This window comes from Oncorhynchus clarkii, chromosome 21 (assembly GCF_045791955.1).
Source record: "Oncorhynchus clarkii lewisi isolate Uvic-CL-2024 chromosome 21, UVic_Ocla_1.0, whole genome shotgun sequence".
Taxonomy (NCBI): domain Eukaryota; kingdom Metazoa; phylum Chordata; class Actinopteri; order Salmoniformes; family Salmonidae; genus Oncorhynchus; species Oncorhynchus clarkii.
In genome coordinates, this window is record NC_092167.1 from 11,840,864 (window position 1) to 11,865,716 (window position 24,853).

Below are 24,853 nucleotides of genomic sequence, written 5' to 3' on the forward strand. Positions count from 1 at the left end.
GAGTTTAAATTTAGCGGACGGTGCTCAAAATGACAGAAATCCCACGTAGATTATGGTAATTCATATTAACAGAACATACAAGACGAGGACCAACAACGTGTGGTCTTTCTTACCGAATTCTGATTCGCACTTCAAATAATAATCCACATTTACTTTCTCAGTGACGAACAGCAAAATCACTAACCTTTGACAATCTTACTATCCCCCATAGTAGAAAAAAAACATACTGGTCAGCTTGTCGAGAAAGAAATAGCTTATTTCAAACAGACTGGGATGATAGATCACACCTTCATACAACCAAAAGGTCTAGGCTACATTTTCCTTATTTAAATGACGTTAAAAAGCAAAGAGATGCAACAGATCAGAACGTTTCGCTTAAAAATGTTGATAAACTTATTTCCTCATATTATAAAGCACAGCAACACCCACAACGCATTGGGCTATAAGCAAATGTTTGTTCCGTAATACAATTATCGTGAAAACACCATTGTCAAAAGCGCACCGCACACGCTAGCGGTTTAAAGTGAATAGACAAACCAACAAAAACAAAAAAAGTCTGTCCAAGAGTTGTCTGTTCTTTTGACCAATTGATAGTGTACCTTTCCCCTAGTGTTTTAATAAAAATCAACTATATGCACTGATCTTGTCTGATGTGTTAAGCTTGATTAAATAATTAAGGCAAATGACTAGAGGGAGTCAGACCGCAATCGATTTGATTGTGCCGAGCCTGGCTCGTCATCCCTGCTGCAACGACCACCACAGAACATCAGTGCTGTAACCATATACATTTTCAGTCGCACATCTTAGTCTGATGGACTGTGCAATCCAAGGCTTCCACAATGGATCAGTCAACTCAGACAGGTGCAAATCAGACAGGTGTCTTGTACACCATTTATTTATTATTAGCTACTGCTCGACTAAAATCTGTCGACCAACAGCCTATCGACCAGTCAACTAAACGGGGTCAGCCCTAAATGTGACAGATGAAAATATCAGTTAAACATTTAGAAAGAGGGGAGAGTTAATATGCAACAACTAGCATGGGTTGCTAATATGACTAGGACTGTTCCTTTGGCTACTAGACAATGAAAGAAATTTCATAAAATAATTACCTCCACAGATATGGTCTGCGTTTGGCTAGGCTACTTTGAAGTAAAATGGTCAGGTTTCAAACAATTAAGTATATGTTCTTAACATGCATACTGACTCCAGATCATTGCAAAGTGGTGTGACGCGCTGTTGCCTATGCATTTGCTGTTTGAGATGCTGTAGCAGCAGATCTTGCACTGTCTGACAGATTTTCCATCGGTCTTTAGGCTTCATGTCCATCAATGAAGGCTAAAAAGCATTATTTCGCAATTTTATTCATCGGCTTATTCATTTATTTACTTGCATTTTAAAATTGTCCGAAAGCCAGCTATTACCAACTAATGGAAACCCTGGTCACAACCCACTGGTAGCAGAAATCCCAGACCTTGGGGAAGGCTAGGCACATATCCCTCCACTGACCTAACCACCTGAGTTTAATGCTGTACTCCTCCACCCAATGGTCTTCATGCTGCATCCCTCCGCTGACCTAACCACCTAAGGGAGGAAGGTGTAAATCTAGATATCAAGTTACACCCATTGGGTGTGTGGTCGTTTTTCTCGTTCGGGATAACAGTGGTTCACATTGACGGGGCTGAAGTGGAGCGTAATTATGACATAACATTGAAGGTTGTACAATGTAACAAGAATATTTAGACTTAGGGATGCCACCCGTTAGATAAAATACCGAACGGTTCCATATTTCACCGAAATAAACGTTTTGTTTTCGAAATTATAGTTTCCAGATTCGACCATATTAATGACCAAAGGCTCGTATTTCTGTGTGTTATGTTATAATTAAGTCTATTATTTGATATTTGATAGAGCAGTCTGACTGAGCGGTGGTAGGTAGCAGCAGGCTCATAAGCATTCATTCAAACAGCACTTTTGCATTTTGCCAGCAGCTCTTCGCAAGCACAGCGCTGTTTATGACTTCAAGCCTATCAGCCTAATGGCTGGTGTAACCGATGTGAAATGGCTAGCTAGTTAGCGGGGTGCGCACTAATAGCGTTTCAAACGTCACTCGCTCTGAGACTTGGTGTGGTTGTTCCCCTTGCTCTGCATGGGTAACGCTGCTTCGAGGGTGGCTGTTGTCAATGTGTTCCTGGTTCGAGCCCAGGTAGGGGCGAGGAGAGGGACAGAAGCTATACTGTTACACTGGCAATACTAAAGTGCCTATAAGAACATCCAATAGTCAGGTTAATGAAATACAAAAGGTAGAGAGAGAAATAGCCCTATAAATACTATATTAACTACAACCTAAAACCCCTTACCTTGGAATATTGAAGTCTCATGTGAAAAGGAACCACCAACTTTCATATGTTCTCATGTTCTGAGCAAGGAACTCAAACGTTAGCACATTGCACTTTTACTTTCTTCTCCAACACTTTGTTTTTGCATTATTTAAACCAAATTGAACATGTTTCATTATTTATTTGAGGCTAAATTGATTTTTATTGATGTATTATATTAGGTTAAAATAAGTGTTCATGCAGTATCGTTGTAATCATCATTATTACAAATAAATACGTTTTTTTTTGGTCCTCCAATAAATCGCTGTTAGCGTTGAAAAATCAGTCAGTCGACCTCTAATCCACATCACCAACGAACTATAATTGTCCAAACACACCAAAACAGGACAAGACCTTTTCCCAATCAGGAGACTGAAAAGGTTTGGCATGGGTCCGCAGATCATCCTGATCGGTTGCATCACTGCCGGGTATGGCAACCTCTCGGCATCGGAACGTAAGGCGCTACAGAGGGTAGTGCGTACGGCCCAGTACATCACTGGGGCCACGCTTCCTGCCAGCCAGGACATGTACACTAGGCGGTGTCAGAGGAAGGCCCCAAAAATATTGTCAAAGACTCCAGTCACCCAAGTCATAGACTGTTCTCTCTGCTACCACACGGCAAGTGGTACCGGAACACCAAGTCTAGGTCCAAAAGGCTCCTTAAAAGCTTCTACCCTACCGCCAAGGCATAAGACTGCTGAACAATTAATCAAATGGCCACCTGGACTATTTACATTACATTGAACAGTTCAAATGAGCAAAATGAAACGACAGTCCATTACTTTAACTTCTATGGGATCAGCAGAGGGACAATAAGTTACTCCCCATTGTAAGAAAATGATTTAACTGAACATGACAGCTTTAACTTATTTTTAATAACTAATTTGTCATAGGGGTGAGAGGGAAGTCTAAAGGACATCTACAAGGCAGCTCTTGGAATTACAACAACCAATTGCAGCTGATGAAACACCATAAAAGGCAACATTTCAGTCAATTAATAACCTTGGTAGCATAGTAGGATACTTTTACTCCAACTTGGGCAGCAGGACTGCACAGGGTGTGATAACGCTCATGCCAGGCTCCTGTAATATAATACAGAGAAGTAAAACAGGTCACAGCACAATGAGTGCAAGTGAGCTCCTTCAGCTCTCAGCCTGTTTAAAATGTCTACTGATAATATCTCCCTCCTTGCCGGCCCGGTTTCTGTCCCTTTTAAACGGCCTTCTTACCTCAAAAGGACAATGAAAGGAAAGACTGGAAGCAACTGGAGCAATGACCGATGCCGGTGGTTACCCACCGATTTCTCTATATTGATTACATCACAAGGAACTTGTGCGAGGTTGTTGGGGCCATCTGATAGGCGGTTGCCCCCATCAACATGTAATCATGCACCTTGGAGAAACAGACCATTGAAAAAACTGCGACCCCCTGACAAATTTAGGCAGGTCTCCTCCATAAAAAGTAGCTATTAGGAATGAATTGATTAGCATTACATTTCAGTCTAAGATAATTGAACAGAAAGGGTTTATTGATGACCAAAATGATCTATACAGGATGGGGTAATGGATGTTCCCCAAACGTAAAGGCATTCACACTATTACGTGTTTAACCAGCCATAAGGCTCGGGGAATAGCCTTGTAACATTTGGCGATGCAAAATAAGCACTAAATAAAAACTGACCATTGATTCTTGATGTGCCAGTGAGTCATTGCCTCCATTGTAAAAAAAAAAAAAAAAACAGGTTTGCTCAAGGTGAATTACCTGGCTAGCCATATGCGTCGCTGCGGCCAAACTGACGTTTCTTATCCACAATGAATGTATACTATCATGTATGTAGCGATCAGAGCAGCAGAATTTAATTTAGGACGAGTCATCAGGCAATGTGAAAGGGCTGGTACATAATGGGGTTATCCCAATGCAGTAATGTGTGTGTGTGTGGGTGGGGAGGGGCAAGAGACCAGCCATTGCCCTAGAGGTCCATAACAGCCTCCAGCTGGACCCTCACCACGTCAGCCATGACATCTCTCTGGCCCAGCAGCTGTACTTACTCTGCTATGTCCATGTATCCACAGGAGGCTGCGGCATGGAGGGGGATCCAGCCCTCATTGTCGGGCTGGTTGATGGCAGCCCCATGTTCCACCAGGAACGTCACCATGTCCACGTTGTCATCTATGCATGCCTGAAGGAGGGCGGGAGAGAGAAATAGTAAGTACGTTAGAAAAGTCCAACATTTAACACTAAGATACTTCAGCGCGACGACCCCCGAAAGGAGAAAAATCACGAGCTTTCAGAGACATGCAGGTAGACTTATGTTCGTGTGTGATACCTTCCTCAGAGTGTCAGGAACCAGCACCTGTGTGTGTACACCCGGTTGACCCCGCTGACAGGTAGTGGTGTCAGTAGGAGCTGGCTCACGTCCCGTTTAAAAAAAAGAAGAGCCTCATTTCTCCAGAAAACTATTGGGGAATGTTGGCGGGGGGGGTAACATGGCCAAAATGCCAGGACATAGCCGAGGTGTTTGGAATACCTCAGTGCGTACTATTGCTGTTGGAATGGGGGAAATTGGGTGTTCTCTGACAGCTCATATGCAAGTTCGTTGAATTTTCACTCCCTCTTTTGGGCTGTCCCATTCATCGGCTGTACCTATGGATTTATGTGCCGCTCTAGACAGCATGACCGATACGTCACTCCAGTCAAATGTGGTTAGACAGAAAAGACCATTGAGTTACCCAAAACACACTCGCCATTATACCCTGGACTCCATAGTGTTTAGTCCCCAAGAATAGGCTAATCCGTTGCATTCTAGGAACAAGAAACCGGTAAGTCAGAAATTCAAAAGGAGCTTTCTTTTCCTTCAAATACACATGCCAGGACTTGATCGAGGCAAAGAGCACAAACCTGAGAAGGGAAAACATTAGACCGAAGCAACAACACTACAAAATGGCTGTAAAGACTAATCTGCTAATTTTAGGTTGCATCCAAAGACAAACCATAACAGCACAATAAATGACATGTGGGAGTGAGCCAGCAACCGTGTGCATATACTAGCTGGGGCGTTCCCTGCCTAGAGGCAAAAGGGATGACAAGGGCCAACTATCTGTAGTAGAGAGAGAGAGAGAGGAGAGTGAGAGCGCTATAGGGAGTTCAGACTGTTCAGAGGAATAGGGGATGCTGGGATAGCTCCAGAGCGACCTCAGTGACGACCTAGGGGTTAAAATGTCACTCGCTTCAAAGCCAGCCAGATAACAAGGCGACTGTCAAAGAAACAAACCCAGGTTGGGCAAAATATTGTACCCAGGAATGACAGGATTAAAACTGGACAAAATTAGTTAAACCTTTCACTTCTGATGGCAACAGTTTCAGATCTCAGTAAGTGGATATCACCCGAAAGGCCACCCTACTCTCATTTCGACTGAAAGGCCCCCCCTACTCTCATTTCGACTGAATGAGAGTACTACTGCTAAACGTTACTCTGGGATCCCTTTTCGGACCCAAGACTTGGAGTTGAAATCCCTGCTTTGCAGTCCATAACCTTGATAACTTTCCGACCTTGAAGCTTCCCCCTTCCTAAAAGCTGCCTGTAATGTTTCACACTCTCTCCTCAGGCTGCTATGACGGCAAAAGCAGTGAGGGAAAAAAAATATATTTTTAAACACACCGGACTCACGTTTGCGTCACACAGCTATCTGGCTGGAATCCTTGTCCAAATTTGGTCGGTTTACAGCATTGTACATGGCCAGATCTGGAGAAGAGTCTGCGTGGGGTGTGTGTATTACTATCCTCATGGGTACCGGAAATCATCAAGTCCCCCTCATGGGGACATTTCCCACGTGTGTGTAAGACGTGGCCGTAGGTTAGAAGCTGTTCAGGCAGCTGCTTAGAAGAGTGTATCCAGGTGCGTTTCCACCTTTCACTCACTGGCTGGCTGGGCTCGTCTGACTTCGCTGCAGGGCGGACAGAGACAGACGGCGCGCCACTGAGCGCAAACTGGCTGAGTGACAAGATTACGTTATGTCCGTCTATCAAGAGTTCAGTCACCCCTCTGTCAAATTCCCTTTGACTACAATGTGTGTGATTCTTTCTTGATAAGAGAGAGTGTCTGCTAAACGCTGAAACCAAAATAATGTAGCTAAATGTAGATGGTATACAAACAGCTAGACCGGTGTTCTGCACCGTCTGAAGACTCATACTTGCAGGTGACTGATAATAGGCATTTAAGGTAGTAACAATTTAGGTCAGTTGATTTGTGTACAACTCTTCACCATTTCCCCCTCTGTCGTGTCTCTCTGACTGCTCCCATACCCCTTAAGGAGAACTCACTGCCGGTTCCTGCTGCTCCCCTACAGGAGGTCCAGGCCACCGGCTGCAGGAGCCCAACAATGTAATCCCTTAATGGCTGTAATTGTTTGTAGCCGACAGGTGCCAGAGTTACTGCCAACATCGCAGGAATGAGTAGCATGGCAGCCAGGGGGACAGCCAGGGAGACAGGACGAGGAGGACAGCCAGGGGGACAGGATGAGGGGGACAGCCAGGGGGACAGGACGAGGGCAGAAAAGAAAAAAAGATGGTGAGTGTCATCCTTTGGCAGAGCTGTGGGGAAACTGGCATAACTGTCTGCACCACTGTCACCGCTCAGAGACTGAGTGGGGCAGCCAGGCATCGCTCAGCGGCCTGCGAGAGACACCCACTGACGCAGGAGGGACACTACCACTGTTTAAAGTGTGTGTGGGGTGCATTCCTTGACCAATAGAGGAGCTGCTGAGAAATGCAACGGGAGCAATACCTGGAATGGGTTGAACCAGCTTTTTACTGGCGGGGGATTTCAGCAGCGTTTCAGTGGTTAAAGCCAAACAAGGCAGACAAAGCCATCTCTATTTGATGGCTAAACACACTATGGGGAGAGAGAGGGAGCTAATCTGACTATTAATGTAGGTAATAACAGGAGACATTGTGAGTAAAGCCCACCTCACACCCAGCTGACCGACAGGCCTGTTCTGCACTCACAAAGACAATACTAGCCTTTTCAGCAGTGATGTCAAGAGTGTGTGTGGGGGGGTACAGACAATTTATTGAATAAAGGGGAAACACTGCAGACATGTACTGACACTCCATAGGAAACATACATGTCACCATGCAAGCCTGTGTGACCAGTGTTCTAGCTAGAGAGCAGGCCTTGTCACATGTAGCAGTCTGCATTACACAGCAGACAGGGAGAGGGGGGGGGGGGGGGGGGGCAGGAAGGAGTGGGCAATGCTGTCTCGAAATCGCACAATAAATGTAGCAACATCGTAATGTTTGACCGAAAGCCATCATGACTCACAGTTCAAGTCCAGTGTTCCTCAACCACACAGAGCGATGTTTTCGATAGCACAACCCTCTTCAGTATTATTAAACACGAACATGAAGACAGCAACTGAGTATATCAGCGGTGGCTACTTCTCCATTTCCCTTCCAGCATGTTCTTAAAACAATGAGTCCCACTAAGGCCGGTGCATTTTTGACTTCAGACACCTTTAAAAATATTCCTGGGCTGTACCATAGGATTCATCTATTTATTCTGAATCCGAAGACACCAGCCATTAGTCTGTGGGATTAACAATCTTTATGAGACAAGAGCCGATCCCGAAAGGTCCTGGGGACCAGGTCTTTAAGTCTGTAGCGTCTGAATGGTTTGCTCTACAAACTATATCAAACAAACACACACACGTAACATGTTCTGCTCCATGACGCTCACAAGCTACACGTGAGTCATTGAAGGTAAGTGGTTCTTCTACATAGACCATAGGAAATCCCAGGACAGTGTCTTTAGCTCACATAGTTGGACATTAATTTCCTACTGAGCAAACCATTTCTGTACTTACAGCGTTCATATTCAATCCATTTCTCAGATTTGCTTTGGCAACTTTTATTTTTATTGACATTTGTCAAAACTCGTGAACGCACTGGTTTTGTCAAATAGTTTTACATTGTGAGGCTAACTATAAGGGATGGATCACCCCTAGCCCTGAAACCAGGGCTGCCTCAATGACTCACAGTAGGACAGGATTCCCCACTTCATTGGTCAATAGAGTTAAAGATGCACGAGATGCAAGAGAAATCACTGCCATTTCCTGGTTGCTAACATTCTACTAGTTCCCCTAATTTCAGAATGTGACAAAACAAGCTAGTGTAGAGAATCATTGTACCATCTAAACCGCTGCGAAATAGATTTTCATAACCCCCCCCAAAAATATTGTATTTCCAGCTGTTTGAAGCATAGAAATAGCACAAAGAACAGATCTACTGCGTCTTAGACTTGCATTCAAATGAGAATGTCAGATCTATAACCCACATTTCTGTGAATTTGGTCAGTTTGCACAAAGGTTACATTTTGCAGGTTTAATTGTACATGCCTCTCCCTCTGAAAACAGCCTGTTTATCCATTAAAATGGTTCAACCATGGAGAATAGCAAAGTAGTTGTCATCTCATGACGTCCAGCACTGGGTCAGGTAATGATGCACTTTCTGCGTTACTGAACAACTAGCAAGTGTTCCTGGCGGTTTGTGTTTAAATAAGTAAATCCAGATGTAATCATCCTTAACAGTTGCAATATTTTTTGCATTCCTATAAGATACACAGCTCTAATGTTCTTATGATCTCTACATTTGAATAAAAAGTTAAAGGCAGCTACTGGAATAGTTTATAATAGTGGATCAACCCTTACCAGGCCTGCTTGTGATTAGAGAAACTGTGGGAATTTACCTCAGTGCAGGCTAGTTAAACCTCAATCTCAGTGCTGCTAAGTGACAGAACACTTAGTGTTTAAAGTTCCCGCCAGTGAAAATAAGATGCTAACACTACAACACTGGACTGTTGTAACCGATGCTCTTTTCAAAACACTGAAAAGTACTCCTAAATCAAACCTGCGCATGTTTATTGGGTGTGTGTGTGTACATGCAATTACCCATTCCCTTCAGTGGAGCGTCAGCCGGCATGTGTCAGGAAGTGACTGTAGCTATGAGTGCACACTTCACAAAAGAGCACCGAGGGTGGGAGGTAGAGTCTGAGATTGTGAGAGAGCAGAGCCTAAGCACCCCAGTGAAACCTGACCCATAGAAAACACTGGGTTCACACTGTAAACCACAATGTTAGCACAGCCAAATGCCTCCACATCATGGTTCTGCTAGCTAGCCGTCCATGTGCTGACAGCAGGAAATCAAATCAGCTGTCCTAGCCTTGTCAATCGTGGTTTAAATGGAGAAGAGTTGGAAGTGAAGAGGGAACCAACCAGTAGAATGTGTAAGATACACATGACAGAACCAACCTCGTCTGCTGGAAGAGACGCTTGGAAGTAGCCTCCATGCTGACTTGTGTTCACAAGCTCAGGCTACAATGAGCGACTGTCCCCCAGCAGTAGAGACTTTCTCCAACCGCAAGGCAATGAAGCAGTGCCCTTTGCGCCTCACACATTCTCTTCAATTTAGGGCACCCATATGGGGCTGATTACAGGGCACTATCTATAGATTAACTTAAATCAACCCACCACGAGCAGCAGGGATAAATATGTAAACATTATGAGCAGAAAGAAGTGTCCATATGCGCCAGCCTAATGCTAAAATAATAGAGGATTTCAAGGGCCCTGGCTAGCGGGCGGAGACGGGCAAAGCCGTTCTCAGAGAACAACAAGAAAATGCGCCAATGACGTCCTCCCCGCCCCAAGAGAGCCTGGGCCATTGCCATAGCAACCAAGCCCAAAAGAGGACGAGAGTTCAGTCTTGTCGGGCATTTGTAAGAAACATAAATAAAGAGAGAAAATAGTTAATTTAAAGCACACTGGGGTTGCTCAGAGAGCCCCCAAGGCAGCGCACGGAGCAGACCTCGCAAGTACAAGATCAAAAGCTAATCTTGAGAACAGGGGGAGAGAAGGGTTCCTTCTCTTTTTGGACGTTCCAAGTTTTTGGTCACCCCACCGCTGTTCTCATGACTGGTTATGGTCAAAGGACAGAAACACCATTCTCTGTTGCTTAGACCTCTCATCAAGGTACCATTGCTCACCTCCAGAAGCGCAGAGTATTTTCATGGACAGGTTGAAAGCATAGGTCACCATTAACCATACTAGGTTAGCTTAAATAGATTCAACAAATAGAATGGTGACAGCCTACATTAAGAGAACTCAAACTTCAGGGTGGCTATCCTTGTAGCCATTTCTGTGGAAGAACCCACACCCCCCCCCCTCCCCTCCCCTCCTCCTCAAAAAAATACAACTTCTTGCTAATGGCGTGTGTCATCCATATAGCCAGATGTTGCATTAGTCAGAAGACTTTGCTGTATGACCACAATCCATTTTAGATACACTTTTACAGTCAAGTCAAAGGGAACGTCAAAGACTTCCACCTGATTCAAATGTGAATAGCCATTATGCGTCAACCAAGAGTATTTACCCAAAAAGATCATGCATGTACACAAAGTATCCAAGCCCGTGTATACAGGTTCTCCAATCTATTATACAATGGAGTCACACAATATAAAAACCTGTCATACAACATAGTGAACCTGTGACAGCTTCCAAACCCCATCTCCCACCCATAGTACAGTTCAGAAAAAGGACAGAGGGCTTTTTCCATACTTTAAAAGGCACTGTACTTCCTACTGATACAGTTGGGGGTCATTGTGCAGAGCGCTCCATGCTAACTTTAGCAGCACTCCACATCAAGGAGAAGACACTTGAGGACCCCCCCCCCCATTTCCTCTGGCAGGGCCCTCCGATGGGCAACTAAAAGAAATGGCCTACTCCAAACCTACTCTGGAACAAGAAATCCACACAACCAGTAGGTCTAGACTACATAAAAAAATAAAAGAAATTAAATGTTAAAGCCACGAGTCTGATGCAACAGATCTGAACGTTTAGATTCAAAATGTTGATTAACTTATTTCTTTACATTATAGGCGCAGCAATGTACACAATTCAGTAGGCTGTGCGAATGTTCATTCCATATTGCAATTAGTTGGAAAACACTTGTCAAAAGGGCACTGCACATGCGAGTGGATTCATGTGACAGATGAAAGTATCCGTTAGATTTAGAAAGAGGAGATCTAATAGGTTAATTTTTTTACAAGTTACAAGTTGCCTCATATGTATTAAAACATTCAGTTTTAAAACAATTTACTATGGGTTTTCATCATGCATATGGCCACCAGCTCACTGCAAAGTGGTGTGTGACGTTCTGATGAAGCATTCAAAAGAACTGGGAAATAGGAAATCTGACTTCCGACTTCAGTGGGGGGGGGGGGGGGGTTAAATTATTTTTGAAAGGATATCCAACTCGGAAACTCAGGCCTCTTTCTAGCACTCCGACTTTCCCACCTGAAGATCACTGACATGATTTGACCTAAGTTCCCAGTTGTCTTGAAAGCCCAAAATATGCTGTTGGTCTGACAGATTTTCCACTCAAAGGCTCTGTATGCTGAACGCATGTGATAATTCCACTAAATAATGCTAAATTAACCTACAGACCGATAAGCATGACCAGTCAAAATATATTTACATAGACTGGTATTTCCATCAATGAATAGGCTAAAAGTGATTAGTTTGCAGTGGGACTACGTCGCAGACAATTGGCCGGCAAAATTGTATTTAACGTCGGCTTTAAGTTATTTTCGATAAAAATCGGACAATGGCCGGCTATTCCCAGCTAACGGAAACCCTGGTCTCAAACCCACCAAGCAGACGGGCCTCCAGCAGGTCATTCCAACTACTAGTAGCCATGGCTAGGACCCTGGGTAATTTCCAACAACGTGACTTGTACCAGTGTGGCTCAGTTGGTAGAGCATTGTACATTGTCACCAGTACAAAAATGTATGCACTACTTTAAGTCACTATGGACAAGAGCATCTGCTAAATGACTATAAAGCAAATGTAACATTACCAGGATCATATCTGGGCCCTAGCTGTAGGTTATATAGTGGGCTCCTGATCAGGAAACTGGGCCCTAGGTAATGGTGTTCAAATATGGCACAGCCAGTGCTGGTTTTAGAAACTTTTGTTTTAGCACAGGAACCAGCTCAGAACAGATGACAACCATAAACAAAAACACTGTGTGCCATGAGTGGAGAACAGTGTGGTCACTGAGCAGCTGTTTAAACCCATAATGACTGAGCGAGGCCTGAGTCACTCTCCAGTGGGATCAAAGCACCAGCACAGCCACCAAGTACTTGGAGCTCTTTGAAAACATGAATTCATCAAATCTAAATGACAGCATTATTGGTCACAATATCAACAACATAAAAAAAGTATTACGGTTGCATTTTTTCTGTAACAACTATCACCATTCTATCATTTTGGCAACCATCTGCTCATGTGTTTCAGATAAGCATCACTGGCCTTTAGAGAAAACAAAACTGGTAATTGAATTTCAGAGCCGAGAGAGAGGAACATTTGAGTAGTTGTCAGAAAAAGCAAAACATCCATGGGCCTGGCTTTAAAATATCACATGTACAACCCAAATATGCCTGCTGGCTTTTTGAGTCAGCAAATTAAAGGATTAACAGGAGATAGGGCATCCACAGTGGAGCTCGTTTTCTTTTTGGAAAATACCCATTTATTCCCTTATAAAGCAATAGTATGGAGACAAAGGTTCTCCTGGAGACCAACACAGGCCCCTTTCTCTCCCTCGCAACTTTGCTTCCTTTCCGCAGCCACCTAGCATAGCTGCAGCCAAGCCACAGTCTAGCATAGCAGTGGAGAACTTCCCAGATAAGTAATACTCCGGGGCTCAGGGCTTCAAGGAGTGAGGCTCTGGCCACACCTACTGGGCTATGTCACCGGCTCAGAGGCATGCAGCCACTTCCACAAAAGGAATTTCTTCTTACCGCCTGTGTGTGTGTGTGTGTGTAAATGAAAAAGAGGGCGCAAGTGAGCGAATGTGAGGGGTTTAAAAGCACAAAGCTACTGCAGAGGCCAGGGGAAGGGTTGGGGGGGGGGAAGCGCTGCGGGGCGGCCAGCTGGGTTCCTCCACTAGATGAGCCCTGTTGGGAGCCGTAACCCGGCTACACAGAACTCTGCCTCCACTGCTGCTGAGAACGACCATATATGGCTCTGGGATTCCCATGGGAAAAGGCCAGGATTGAAGCAGAGGGGGAAAAAGTCCAGGGAGATTGTAACTATACATTTCAGCTTATGCTCTGCAGCCAAAACAATAGCCCTGCTTGAGAGCCAAGTTTGTTTCCATGAGCTGTTACTGTCAGTGGTCCAAGGAGAGAGGGGGCATGAGGGGACAACGAGGTCAGACGGCCACAGTAACACGAGTGTGTGTGTAGCACAATCTCCCTTAATACCGTGCATTATGTGGGTTAACCTACAGCCATGAGCAGAAAATGCTGATGAGGCCTGTTGTTCATGTCATTCTCCAGGCAAGCACTGCCTGAACTCCAGAGGTTAAAGAGACAGTGTGTATGCTTGTGTCTGCCCGCCAGGCATTCAAACAATCCATAGCCATTACGGTTGAAAAATATGGATCACCTCCATAGCCTTTGGAGTAAAGGCTCCAGCCGTTGTCCCCTGCACAGTGCCACCGTCAACACCGCCACACATGATCTCAACTCAATGTCTCACATAGGACCGTGCACATTATATTGTCTTTCTTAGGCCTAGCTCACACATTATCTCTTTCGTTCCTGATATTACCAAAGGGCTACTCTTGGGAAGAAACAAGTCAAGACACAAATAAGCATCAGAGTGTGACTTCCTTAAAGAGCTAAGCCACAGTACTCGATGAGGAAACAGTTTACACAATTAGGAGGGTTGTCTTGGCTCGCCAATGTAAGAGGGGCATATAGTGCAGACTGGGCTTTCAAGTAGGAGAGGAGCTGGGTGTGTTTTGTGATGGTGGGGCGAATGCTGGGAAATGGGAGGGGGGGGGGGGGGGGGGGGTTAGTAGATGAAGTAGGAGTTAGTAGATGAAGCCGTGCTCACTTGTGGAGCCTCGACGAGGAAATGAGGAAAATAAACAAATACTTCCTGTTCCTCTGCCTGAAAAGTCTCTCCAACACCCCCATCCCCCACTACATCCTATTCCCCTCATTTAGGAAGAGGATAAACATTCCTGTCAGTCCTCCTGCCCTCTCAAAACAGACAACGACAGCAGGGCACACCTTTAATTAGCCAATGAAAATCCACATGAGGAGTCCTGAGCAGAGACAAAAGCTCTGGTGGAGACTAGGGCGTTGGGATTTCCGACGGCACACCTAATCTCCCTGAGCCTCAGAAAATGTCAACTACATTGGAAGGCTCACATGAATCTCAAGTGTGGTCCGAGGACACTAAATGGAACCAAAAGTACTGGTACACCAAGAGTTATACTTACTTTGTAAATGTATGCTAAACGGCTCATTGCGTGAAAGAAAGAGTTCACTTATTTGGGTTGAAGAGGTTATACTTCTTGATTGACGTTGCTGTGCTTCCGACTGTAGCCTCCTTTCTCCAGACAGGCACATGTACAGTAGGGCAGTGTGCTTAATTCTGGTTCATTTAATTATTAATTTGGAAGGCTGACATCTGGGATAGGAGCTCAATTAGACTTAACGACCAGACAATATTCACAATCTACAAAATGTCAATCAAGTCTACAATTTTAGGAAATGAACAGTGAAAAATATACAAATGGTGAAATTGACGCAAAATGGCCACTCCGATTTTTTAAATTTTTTTAAAGGCACAAGGGTGAAAATAAAAGTACATTTACCTTCTAGTATATTCCTGCCCTGAATAGTTTCCTACTCTGGTCTGTTCAGCAGTGTTAATGGCACCACTAAATTACTGTACCTGGAGATACTAAATAAATCAGTGGTTTTGAATGATGTCCAATGCCTGCAGCCATCAACTCACAAGCCAAACACACAGACACCCAGCTCGATTCACTGACACGGCTTCTACTCTGCAGTCAAATATACAACACAGACTATAATTAAAAGGCCCCTGTCTGCACAACAGTAGTTTCACTGGCAAAGTCACAAGGCTGGTAGTGGCTCAGTACAAAACTAGATCCCTCAAAGGCTGAGGGGAAGAGGCAGACTGGTTAGCCTGTACAAAGGTTGCTAAAGACTTGTGTACTGACTGTTGTGTACTGGGTTGACTATAAGAAAGGCAAGTAGCCCACTTTGAAACCACATAGGGGTGTGATGCCCATCATGTCTAGTAGGCTGTTGGTCCTTCACTCATACTCTAGGGTGGTCTAGGCCTACATCTTATGGTCCTTCACCTAGGCCTACATCTTATGGTCCTTCACCTAGGCTGAAATCGGGGCTTTACCTCAGGGATCGCGTTCGAGTTCAGATGTCTGCATTTTCCAAATAGAGACCAACCTGATTTTAAACAATTTCACTTGCGTTTTATGTTGCTTACGATAAATTTAAAAAACGACCATCATATTTCTAATGTTTATCATAGAAAGAACGTAGCCAGTTACAATTCCTAATGATTTTCTTGAAGTTGATCTTGCATTTTTCCAGAGAAAGTATCTACACAGAGTGCTGTCTGCTGATTGATGAGAATTCATAAACAGGCATTTGAGTGGAGAAGTGCAACTGAAGCACTAAATTAGTCTGATGCCAAGCTGAAATTACAATAATAAGCATTTTAGATCTGTGTTTACAAAATGCAGCAATGCATTTCATATACGTAATTGTTTGCATGAAAACGCAGAATTCTGTTTTAAATGTGACACCTGTACCTGTCAGTAGTTTCTGGTGCACCAATTTCACTGGCTGGAAAGATGAGGCCATTGAAAGATGAATTGAAAGAATGTAACTTCTCCCTCCCAGGACAACAAAACAGACTGGGCTTAATTGTCCTCCTTGCTGCATAAGACAGAGGAACACAGTCCTCAGCTTCCAGGTGTTTTCGGTTCAAAAATCACCTTATAAACCCACACTCAGTGAGGCATATGACTGCTGGAATGCAAAGAACCCTGGGATGGTTTGAAGACCAAACTAGAGGAGAGGAGACTATCACAGGGTGAATAAAAACAGACAAGCTGCTGAAGTCATCCCACTAAAATTTTGCAGCAGCTCAATACTATGCTAAAGCCCAAGTATGACCGGAGATGTGGGGCAGCGGGGGAGGAGAGAAAGAGAGCTCTCGCCAGCTTCGCATCCCAGTTTACCTTACACAGATGTTGTCAACGGGTCTATGTGCCGGGACTATTTCTCAGAGACCCGAGGAGCCCTGACAACATAGTGAGAGATCTATAGCTTCTCGCTCTCGTGAGAAATTGTTTGCATGTACAGGAATGCACAGTGACATCAAATGTACTTGAGGGAGAGGGTAGTACACAGGTGTGGATGAATGGCAGCTTGTAGTTTCAAAAATGAAATTGATAGCAGAGTCACCAGTTTTAATTGTCTCGTTTTGATCATGGCCGATATCCGCGGAGCACCTAGCCTATCGGTTGCTAGTGTGTGACAGGTCAAGTCCACCTCCACAGGCTTCTTGGCTGTCATTGTCTGTCTGAGCACATACGTGGCAAAAGAAGGTCGAGTTTACACCGCTGCTGAGGAATTCTATCTACAACCCCAGGTGAACCAGTTTCAACCTGCGGTGACGCTTGTCTTAAATACTTCAGACAGTTCCTACCACTAGAGCACTTTCATAATTAAAGCATCAAGAAATTGGGTATCAATACATCAAGAAAATGTGAGTGTTCATGCGTTTCTTTTTTTTAATGTTTTATTTGAGGAAACATTGGAAAAACTACCCACGGAAATCTGGAGTTGAACAGGCATGGAAGTTGTCTGCTTTCTAATATAAGGAAGCCGTGCCGACGTGTCATGATCAGCAGACTACCTGACGTGTTGTGAAGCAGTCGAGAGCAACGACACGACTTCCTGCACTTGATTATAGGTTGCGGAAACACTTCAATGAAAACTTAAGACGGAGCCAGCCTGACAGAGCAAGACCTACCAATTATAAACAGGTAGAATGTGCAAGTTCTGTGAGCTTTTCTAATATTACAGTTGTTACAGGCTAGAGGCCCGTGACGGTTAGGATGATGATTCAAAGGCAACGTTGAATCAACATTGGGTTGGGTGACCCGCAACGCTTGAATTATAATATTTTATTAATGCACCTGTGTCCATAAAAACTGACAAGCAATCGACTGCTACAGTTATGAATACATCCAACCGTATTAGCCAATAACCTTTCTACAAGACAGACTGAACGCATAGACAAAGAGTAACACAAGTCAGATTGCCTTAATTCCATACTATAAATAGCTGAGGAACATTCTCATGGTGCTATGTGCATTATTAAAACGCATGAATCACTGCCTTTGGGCAGGTAAATTAGAAAGGCAAAATTTAAGATACAAAGCGGGTGGTTGAAATATTTTTCTTATAGATTTCTATTATGCCTTTCTACCAGAGGTACTTCAAGAGCTTTACATAGTAACGGCTAAACTCCCCTCAACCACCAATGAAATGTGGATCTTAAAAAGCCCTCCAAAAACGACCAAATATTTCATGTCTGTTGACAGGGCCCAACACCAGAGGCAGCCGTTTCAGACCATTCCACAGAATGGTTTCAAAGGAAGTGGGGCATTTCACTTTAAGAGTCCCCTCCTCCACAAACCAAACCGTGCCATGTTCACGCTGCCCCTCCATACCCAGTCCACTGCCAAACAGGCCACCTCCAACTTTGGTTAAGGGCTAGGAATAGACACCCTCGATGAGCAAACCGGCTCAGAGTGACATTGTTTGAGTGACATCTACAGGAAAAGGTATCAAGTAGAGAATGATGTCTAAAAGAACAATACAAATGCAGTTTATCTTCTGGGGGGAAAAGTACTGACTGAAAGTATTCCGTCTTGTTTTGTGTTCCTTTGATCATCTTCCGAGGTGAGCAACGACAAATGTCCCTAGTAATGAGAGGAACATGGTGCTCTCGTCATCAAAAGTCACACAGCTCGTTTCAACCCAAATCAACGTAATCTAGCCCTAATTGGGCAGCACTTTCAGGTCCTGACACACACCAACACTCACTACGGATCAGGTGATCCGTGGTAACCCAAAACACTCTCCGCTTCCCTCCAGGGTAAGTGAGTTTACAGCCGTAAGATTTTTTTTTAAAGACAGAGTGCCACATGACTGGTGAAAGAAATGTTCCAGAACATAATATTTCAGCAATAGGATCTGGGTGAAGACGACACTTTACAAGGCCAGACCTTCAGAATATATCAGGTCAACAAGTACATTTTCCAAATTGAATCAAGAGATTGAATTCAAGCAACAACAAAAATCTCAACACCTCTGCCACAGCTGAGAATCTCAAGGTTGAGGCTGGAACAATTATGTAATGTGTTAATGTAACTGGTGCTGCTTTGGATGGAACTGCAGTGAGGGCCCCATGCACTGCTGTCTGCATAGGTTCCATTTCAAGATTCATGCAGTCCTTGTGATTCTAAACTGCTGCTGGCTACTCTGCTCAGTCAGCGGTTATGTAACTCTGTATGTACACAAATCGGCAGACAAGCCACTTGACATGAGACGTTGCCATGGTTACATTGTTAGAGTTCACACACTGATAGTGAGGGCGTGGAACTAAACTGTTGCTAAGGTTTTTTATTTTTTTTAATTAAAAAGTGAACAGTTGGCATTTTATCAAGCCTATCCCAATGATGTCGTAAAACCTTCACCACAACTTACAAAAAGCTACTTTGATGAGCCAGTAAAAATGTAATTTCTATACAATACCTGTATCAGCTAGACTATATATATACACTAAGTACATTACCAATGATAGACAATATGGATGACTCAAGAAAGGCCAGATATGGGTGAATACGCCTGTTGTTTCACTGTGCAGGCCCTACCTTGATTGGGCACAGTAGGTGGCAGTCAGATGGGTCCTGGCATTGCCTGGGGAGAGGCTGGCAGGCCAGAAAGAGGGTAAGACTGTGTGTGTGTGTGTGTGAGGGGGGGTGACAGCTGAGGAATGCTTGCTCTGCTCTCCCTTTGCCATGGTTTCCACCGACTGTCATGTGAGGAATGCACGGGCCAGGAGGACAGGCACGGAATGCTACCTATCCAGCACATATCTACAAACATCTCTCTCCAGTCCTGCCCCCTCATTCACAACTCCCTGTACCTCTTCACCCCCGGGGAGCAACTGTGTGGAAAGCGTTACAATTCTGGTTTACAGTAGCACCATTATAGGCCTTTCCCTCCCACATTTACTCAGTGGTCCTAGAGGGCTGCAGGGTGTGCAGGCTTGTGCCCCAGCAGTAAAGATGTCAGCATGCTTCAGTTCGGCTGGTGCCTCGTCAAACTCCGGTAGCTGAACGAGTGTGCTCGCATACTACTCCCTTACAGACCTTCGCTTGATTTAAAAAAAAAAAAAAAAAATATGCAATATTACCGTTTGTCCAGGAAGACACCATAGCCAAAGTCAGAATTTATCTAAGATAACTCAAGAAATCTGTCATAAAATAGCTGTTTTTGCCAAGGTGATCTTAGTTGCTCAATTTTACATCTAAGATGTTTGATTCAATATTTCTCAAGGGGGGAAAAAAATGGGCCTTAAAAAACAAGTCATCTCCCATTCAATGACAAAGACTTTATTGAAGAATCCCTACTGTTGACCAATCACCAATGAAGTGGTGTAGACTTCGGCTTCAACTTGCCTCCAGAAAAAAATACAAGTGTGCCCAACCAGCCCAAACTGTTGGGATAATATATGCACAAACTCTTTCGAACTGGAAGCCTTAACACTCCCGATTCAGATTAACAACATCTCAAATCAGTTAAATAGGCCTAGTCTTTTGAGAAAGGCTGGGACAAATGTCCTCCAGGTCCATAGTTAAGAACAGTGGTGGTCAGTCACAACAAAAGGTGAACATCAGATGCCATTGTTCAGTGACTCGTAGGTGATTTCTGTTTCACATAGACAAACCCTTTCAAGTCAGACGGTCCACATGAACTCCAATGCATGCCAAGCCGCCAGTAAAAAGCTAAGCAGTCCAGTGTGGCAATGACTCACCCAAACTTAGAATAATCTCCTCAAACCAAGCTATACTGAGAGGAACTGGTGCAGGGGGTATTTATATCCTGGCACTCAGAAGTGGCAGGAGGGCAGGAGTGCAGTGCAGTCACTGCACCCAAGGAGGAGTGAGTGACCCTCCGCGTAAAAACAGAGCATTGTTACAACCAAAGCTAGAGGTCACTGCCTTGCCACCAGGAAGGGAATGGTTCAGGGCATGTCATCAGCACCCGACAACCCCCATAAACAATTGTTGCAGATAAAATAACAGATCTTCAGCTGCAACTGAAAGGAGACTTGCCACTCTACCATGTCAATTAGCCTACACGGCCTGGCTGGTCAATGGTCACTCAGGTACCTGCGTGGTAGCAGCATTAGAGTCATGTTAAAGCCACCGTAGTCTCACTACCACAAGCCAATTATTACAGTAGTGGTGAATCGTGGCACCATGTTTGACTCTATAAATAAAAAGGCTAGTCAAACCCCAGGCAGGTGACTACTAATACTTACTAGACTGTTTGGTTTAGTTCCATTCAAGACCAGGACTAGGGTGCATTACCACTACTGTCCTCCTGCTAATAGGAGGGGAGTCCATCCCACTTTGGGAGAGTCATTAACCATTCATTCTGACAACTTTGATTCTCTAAGCCAACTGGCCCTACTCCTTGAAGGCAGAGATTCCCAACATGGATAATGGTTAGCAAAGCCATCAGGGACAATTAACGTGGCAACCCAGACTGGGCCACATTAGATGGGGGTTAGCAAAAAGGTCACTATTCAAATAGTATCAAGATATTTTTAACAGCAAATATGTTTATACTTTTTTTTTTTTTTTTTACTCTGCGTTGTTGGGAAAGTTGTAGTCAGTGCATGTGTCCAATAAAATTTGATTTGTCAGATATCCGGAAATCTGAAGCGCATGTCTTTTTTTGTAGTTACGTTTTTAACTTGAGCACTGCTGCATGAGGGAGCTGTGGAGGTGCCGGTGAGATTGTAATGAGCAGACTAAGGCAGATAGTGACACTACTTGTCTACAGCCAAGACTACATAGATTGTAGAAGCCACAATGTTATTTATCATCACATATAACAGTGCCAATCTTGACTGGAGTAGCCTAGAGAAGCTAAGCTAGCCAACTATAGCTAGCTGGGCTAATTGAGGCCACATTCTGCGCTCACTATCCATTGAGCCACGTTGATTGGGCAATGCTACCAGTGGTTTTTATGGGGAGAACGTCAAAAACTACAATGAAAGGTTTGTTTTTATTAAATCTATAATTTGAAATGTCATGGTATATTCTTGCATGTAACATGGATATTTTAAATTTAGAAAATGCTTTCAGTGTTAAAATAGGCCTATACATTTATGGATGCTGAACGTCCGATACTAACGTCCGGTCAGATATTCAAATAACCGTGCACATCCCTAAACAAAATCTGTTGGTTTGAGCAAACCAACATCAGCCAGACCTTCCTGAAATCCTAGGATTAGCAAGCTAAACGCCAATCCCTATATCGCCTTCAACTCTTTTCCAAGACCCTTGAAGCCAGGGATCACATGCTGGAACACAAACAAAGCTGCTCCAAGTCTCTCCAGACATGGTTAGGTCTCAAGCACGGCGTCGCAAATGCTTTCCTCACCTCTGCTTGTCCCTGGAGTGGACTCCGGTCCCCCAAAAAAAGGCTATATTTTCAACCAGTGAGCCTGCGCAGTGCAGGAGGCTGACTAATTCCAGTTGAAAGGAAGACAAACTCAGTCACCCTAAAGAAAAGGCTGATTAAGACACAGTCTCTGACTAGTAGTGCATATCTAATGTCAGATAAAAGTAACTAATTTGTGTGAATTCCTCACCCCCCCCCCCCCCCCCCAAAAAAAAAAATCTACTAGTGATACAGCAGCATCTATTCTAGAGACAAGGCACCACTTCTACACCCTGAGATCGGCCTTCAGGGATATAGCCTTGCCCGGCAATAACAGTTTATAAAAGGTGCACACATCACACTACTTAAGAAAGGGCGGGTGATGCATCACTTAGCAAAACAGGACATCTGGGTGATGAGATTATTGTAGATGTAAGGTGCAAGACAGTTGGAGCATGCAAGACTTCAATAAACAATGTTTCATTCCAGCATTACTAAAATGCATTTGGTGAGACGGGCAGGCCTACACCTTCTCAATTTTGCATTTACACCTGTGTGAAAACCTTTGATGAACAGTTAACATGTTATTCTCTGGCTACAATGACAAAACAATAGCATGACTTAAAATGTTTATGTGCAATATCTGTTTCAAGAACAAAAAACTTAACTGAATTAGATGTTTTGGTTGAATGTTTTGGTTGTCAGTATTCAAGGTAACAGGCTGGTGCTCCACCTGCCATAACATAAGCTAAAGTGTTGAATAATAACATTAACAGCCCAAAAACCTAGGATTGGCTTCTTTCACACAGCTGAAAGCGACAGGTATTGACATGTAAACCTCACACCTCCCAGAGAGAATGTGTCAGCTGTTATCCGACTGCAGAACAGTCTACTGTGCAGCAAAACACGTCAGTAATGCAACATTGCAATCCGAACACATAGGCAAGCTATAGGCTAGCTAGTCAAATTCAAAGTGTAACAACCTTTATAAAAATGAGCATATGATTCTAATTCTGAGCATTTACTTAGTGTTATGCTAAGAATGTTAGTATACTTTTCAAATAGCCTAGCTATCATAACTACTTCGAAAAGTTTTGATGTTTGCCAATCCATGCAGATAGCTTATAATACAATTGCAAATTGCAATTACAAAATGTGGGTATGAATTGTAACGTTATCTGCTACAATAGTATAATCGATTATAAGAGTGATGTTAGCTACAGAATGTCAAAAGACGTGGCTCCTGAGGCTAAGGTTTGCTAGTAACACGATCATTTAGCTAGCCTAAGAGTTACATATGCTGTTAACCACAAATAATATTTATTGAAAATATAAGTATGGTGACTGTAGCTAGTTACAGTACAGTCGTTCTGCCCTTCAGCCTAGAGACTGCGGCATAGCTACTGTAGCTAAACATATAGTCAAATATTGTTGCATGTTATAGCTTCGACGTGATCCAAGCTGACATCTGATTCATTTAATTTGAATGGAGCTTTACTGCCGACCGACTGCAGTCAAGCTTATGCTTAGTAACGAGCAGTGCCACTGGACAGCTAAACGTTCTTTCCACCATTTGCACTGGTTAGCTAACCAACTTGTAGCAAGCTAGCTAGCCATCAGCTAACAAACAAGTAAATTTTCTGTACTTCCTATTAAGTTCAATATAAAGCACAATTGGCAGCAGTTAACTTCGCCAACGACTGTAATAATTGAGTATTTGTTAAACAACAAACCAACAATATTGAGTTAAGCTATCTTTCATAGCTTACACAGGTTAGCCAGAGCAGGGCGACATATCAGTTCCAAGAATGGTTTGCCTAGCTAGCTACAGTGTAACTGGCTGACGTTAACTAGCTATGCTAACAGCACCACCCAAGTGGCTGGTTAGATGTTAGCAAGCCAGTCAACGGCATTCTTCCCGACTATTGGATGTTTGAATCAGTTGCTGATAAACATAATAAGATAAATAGCTAACTATCCATATGTTCAACATTACCTAACCTACGAATACTATTAACATACCTAGCTAGCTCAAACGGGATAGCTACCAATCAGGTATTTTGAGTTTAACCACCCCTTCGCTTCTGATCCAATTCAATCAACAGCCCAACAAATGAAATGGCCATGTCTCGTCTAAAAAAAGACGGGCGTGCTAGGTAAACAGACTGAGCTACAGCAGGAATTACTCCATTCTCCATTACTGTGGCAGGAGGTAACGTTAGCTACGATCTTTGGCAAGACATATGGTTGTCGTGCTCTTGTATGGGAAGTGTCTCGGCTTATAGCTGTAAAAGACAAACCTGGTGGAGGGCAGTCAGACCGTCTACATTAGCGTAGTTGATGTCAGCACCCCGGTCAATCATTCGGAGCACCTCCTCGGTATCGCCGCTTGAGCAGGCAGCCAAAAACACGGCGCCATCGTCGAACTTCACCTTCGTCTTCTTCTTTTTCAGAATAGGAGGCTCGATGTCTGTCTCCGACCCTAACCACCGTTTCAACTGTTCGTTCCTTTTTTGCTTGGCGTCCGCCATCTTCATCCCCTCCCGTCTCGGGCTTCTTATCTTTCTCCGAGAGAGGATATACTTTATAGTGCCACTATCCCACAGCGCACTGGGCGTGGGAAGGGGGGCCTGAGAGAGCGTCTGGATTGTTTTCCATAAGCTCGCGAGACAAAGCAACGTCACCTCAGGATCTGCAGTATAACGTCATCATCAGCAGATGAAAGGAACATTAGGTTTTACATTCCTTGACAGAGTTAGAGTGTTATCATTTATTATGATAAATAAGAGCAATGAGACCAGCATAATGTCGATTTTATTAATTG

The 24,853-nt window shown here is 43.8% G+C and overlaps 1 protein-coding gene across 14 annotated transcripts in view; it reads right to left on the bottom strand.

The window, feature by feature from the left end:
* The window catches only part of LOC139378533 (protein phosphatase 1 regulatory subunit 12A-like), a 62,957-nt gene extending 38,316 nt beyond the window's left edge, over window positions 1-24,641 (bottom strand). For 6 of the 14 annotated variants that reach the window (XM_071120799.1, XM_071120803.1, XM_071120795.1 and 3 more), the window contains exons 1-2: window positions 24,330-24,641; window positions 4,427-4,557 (exon numbers count right to left, since the gene is read on the bottom strand). In XM_071120799.1, the coding sequence (XP_070976900.1) occupies window positions 4,427-4,557; window positions 24,330-24,566 (368 nt within the window). In that variant the 5' untranslated portion in view covers window positions 24,567-24,641. The remainder of the gene's footprint in view (window positions 1-4,426; window positions 4,558-24,329) is intronic. The other 8 variants (XM_071120796.1, XM_071120801.1, XM_071120793.1 and 5 more) reach the window with 4 other exon arrangements.
* Window positions 24,642-24,853: the final 212 nt, after the last annotated feature.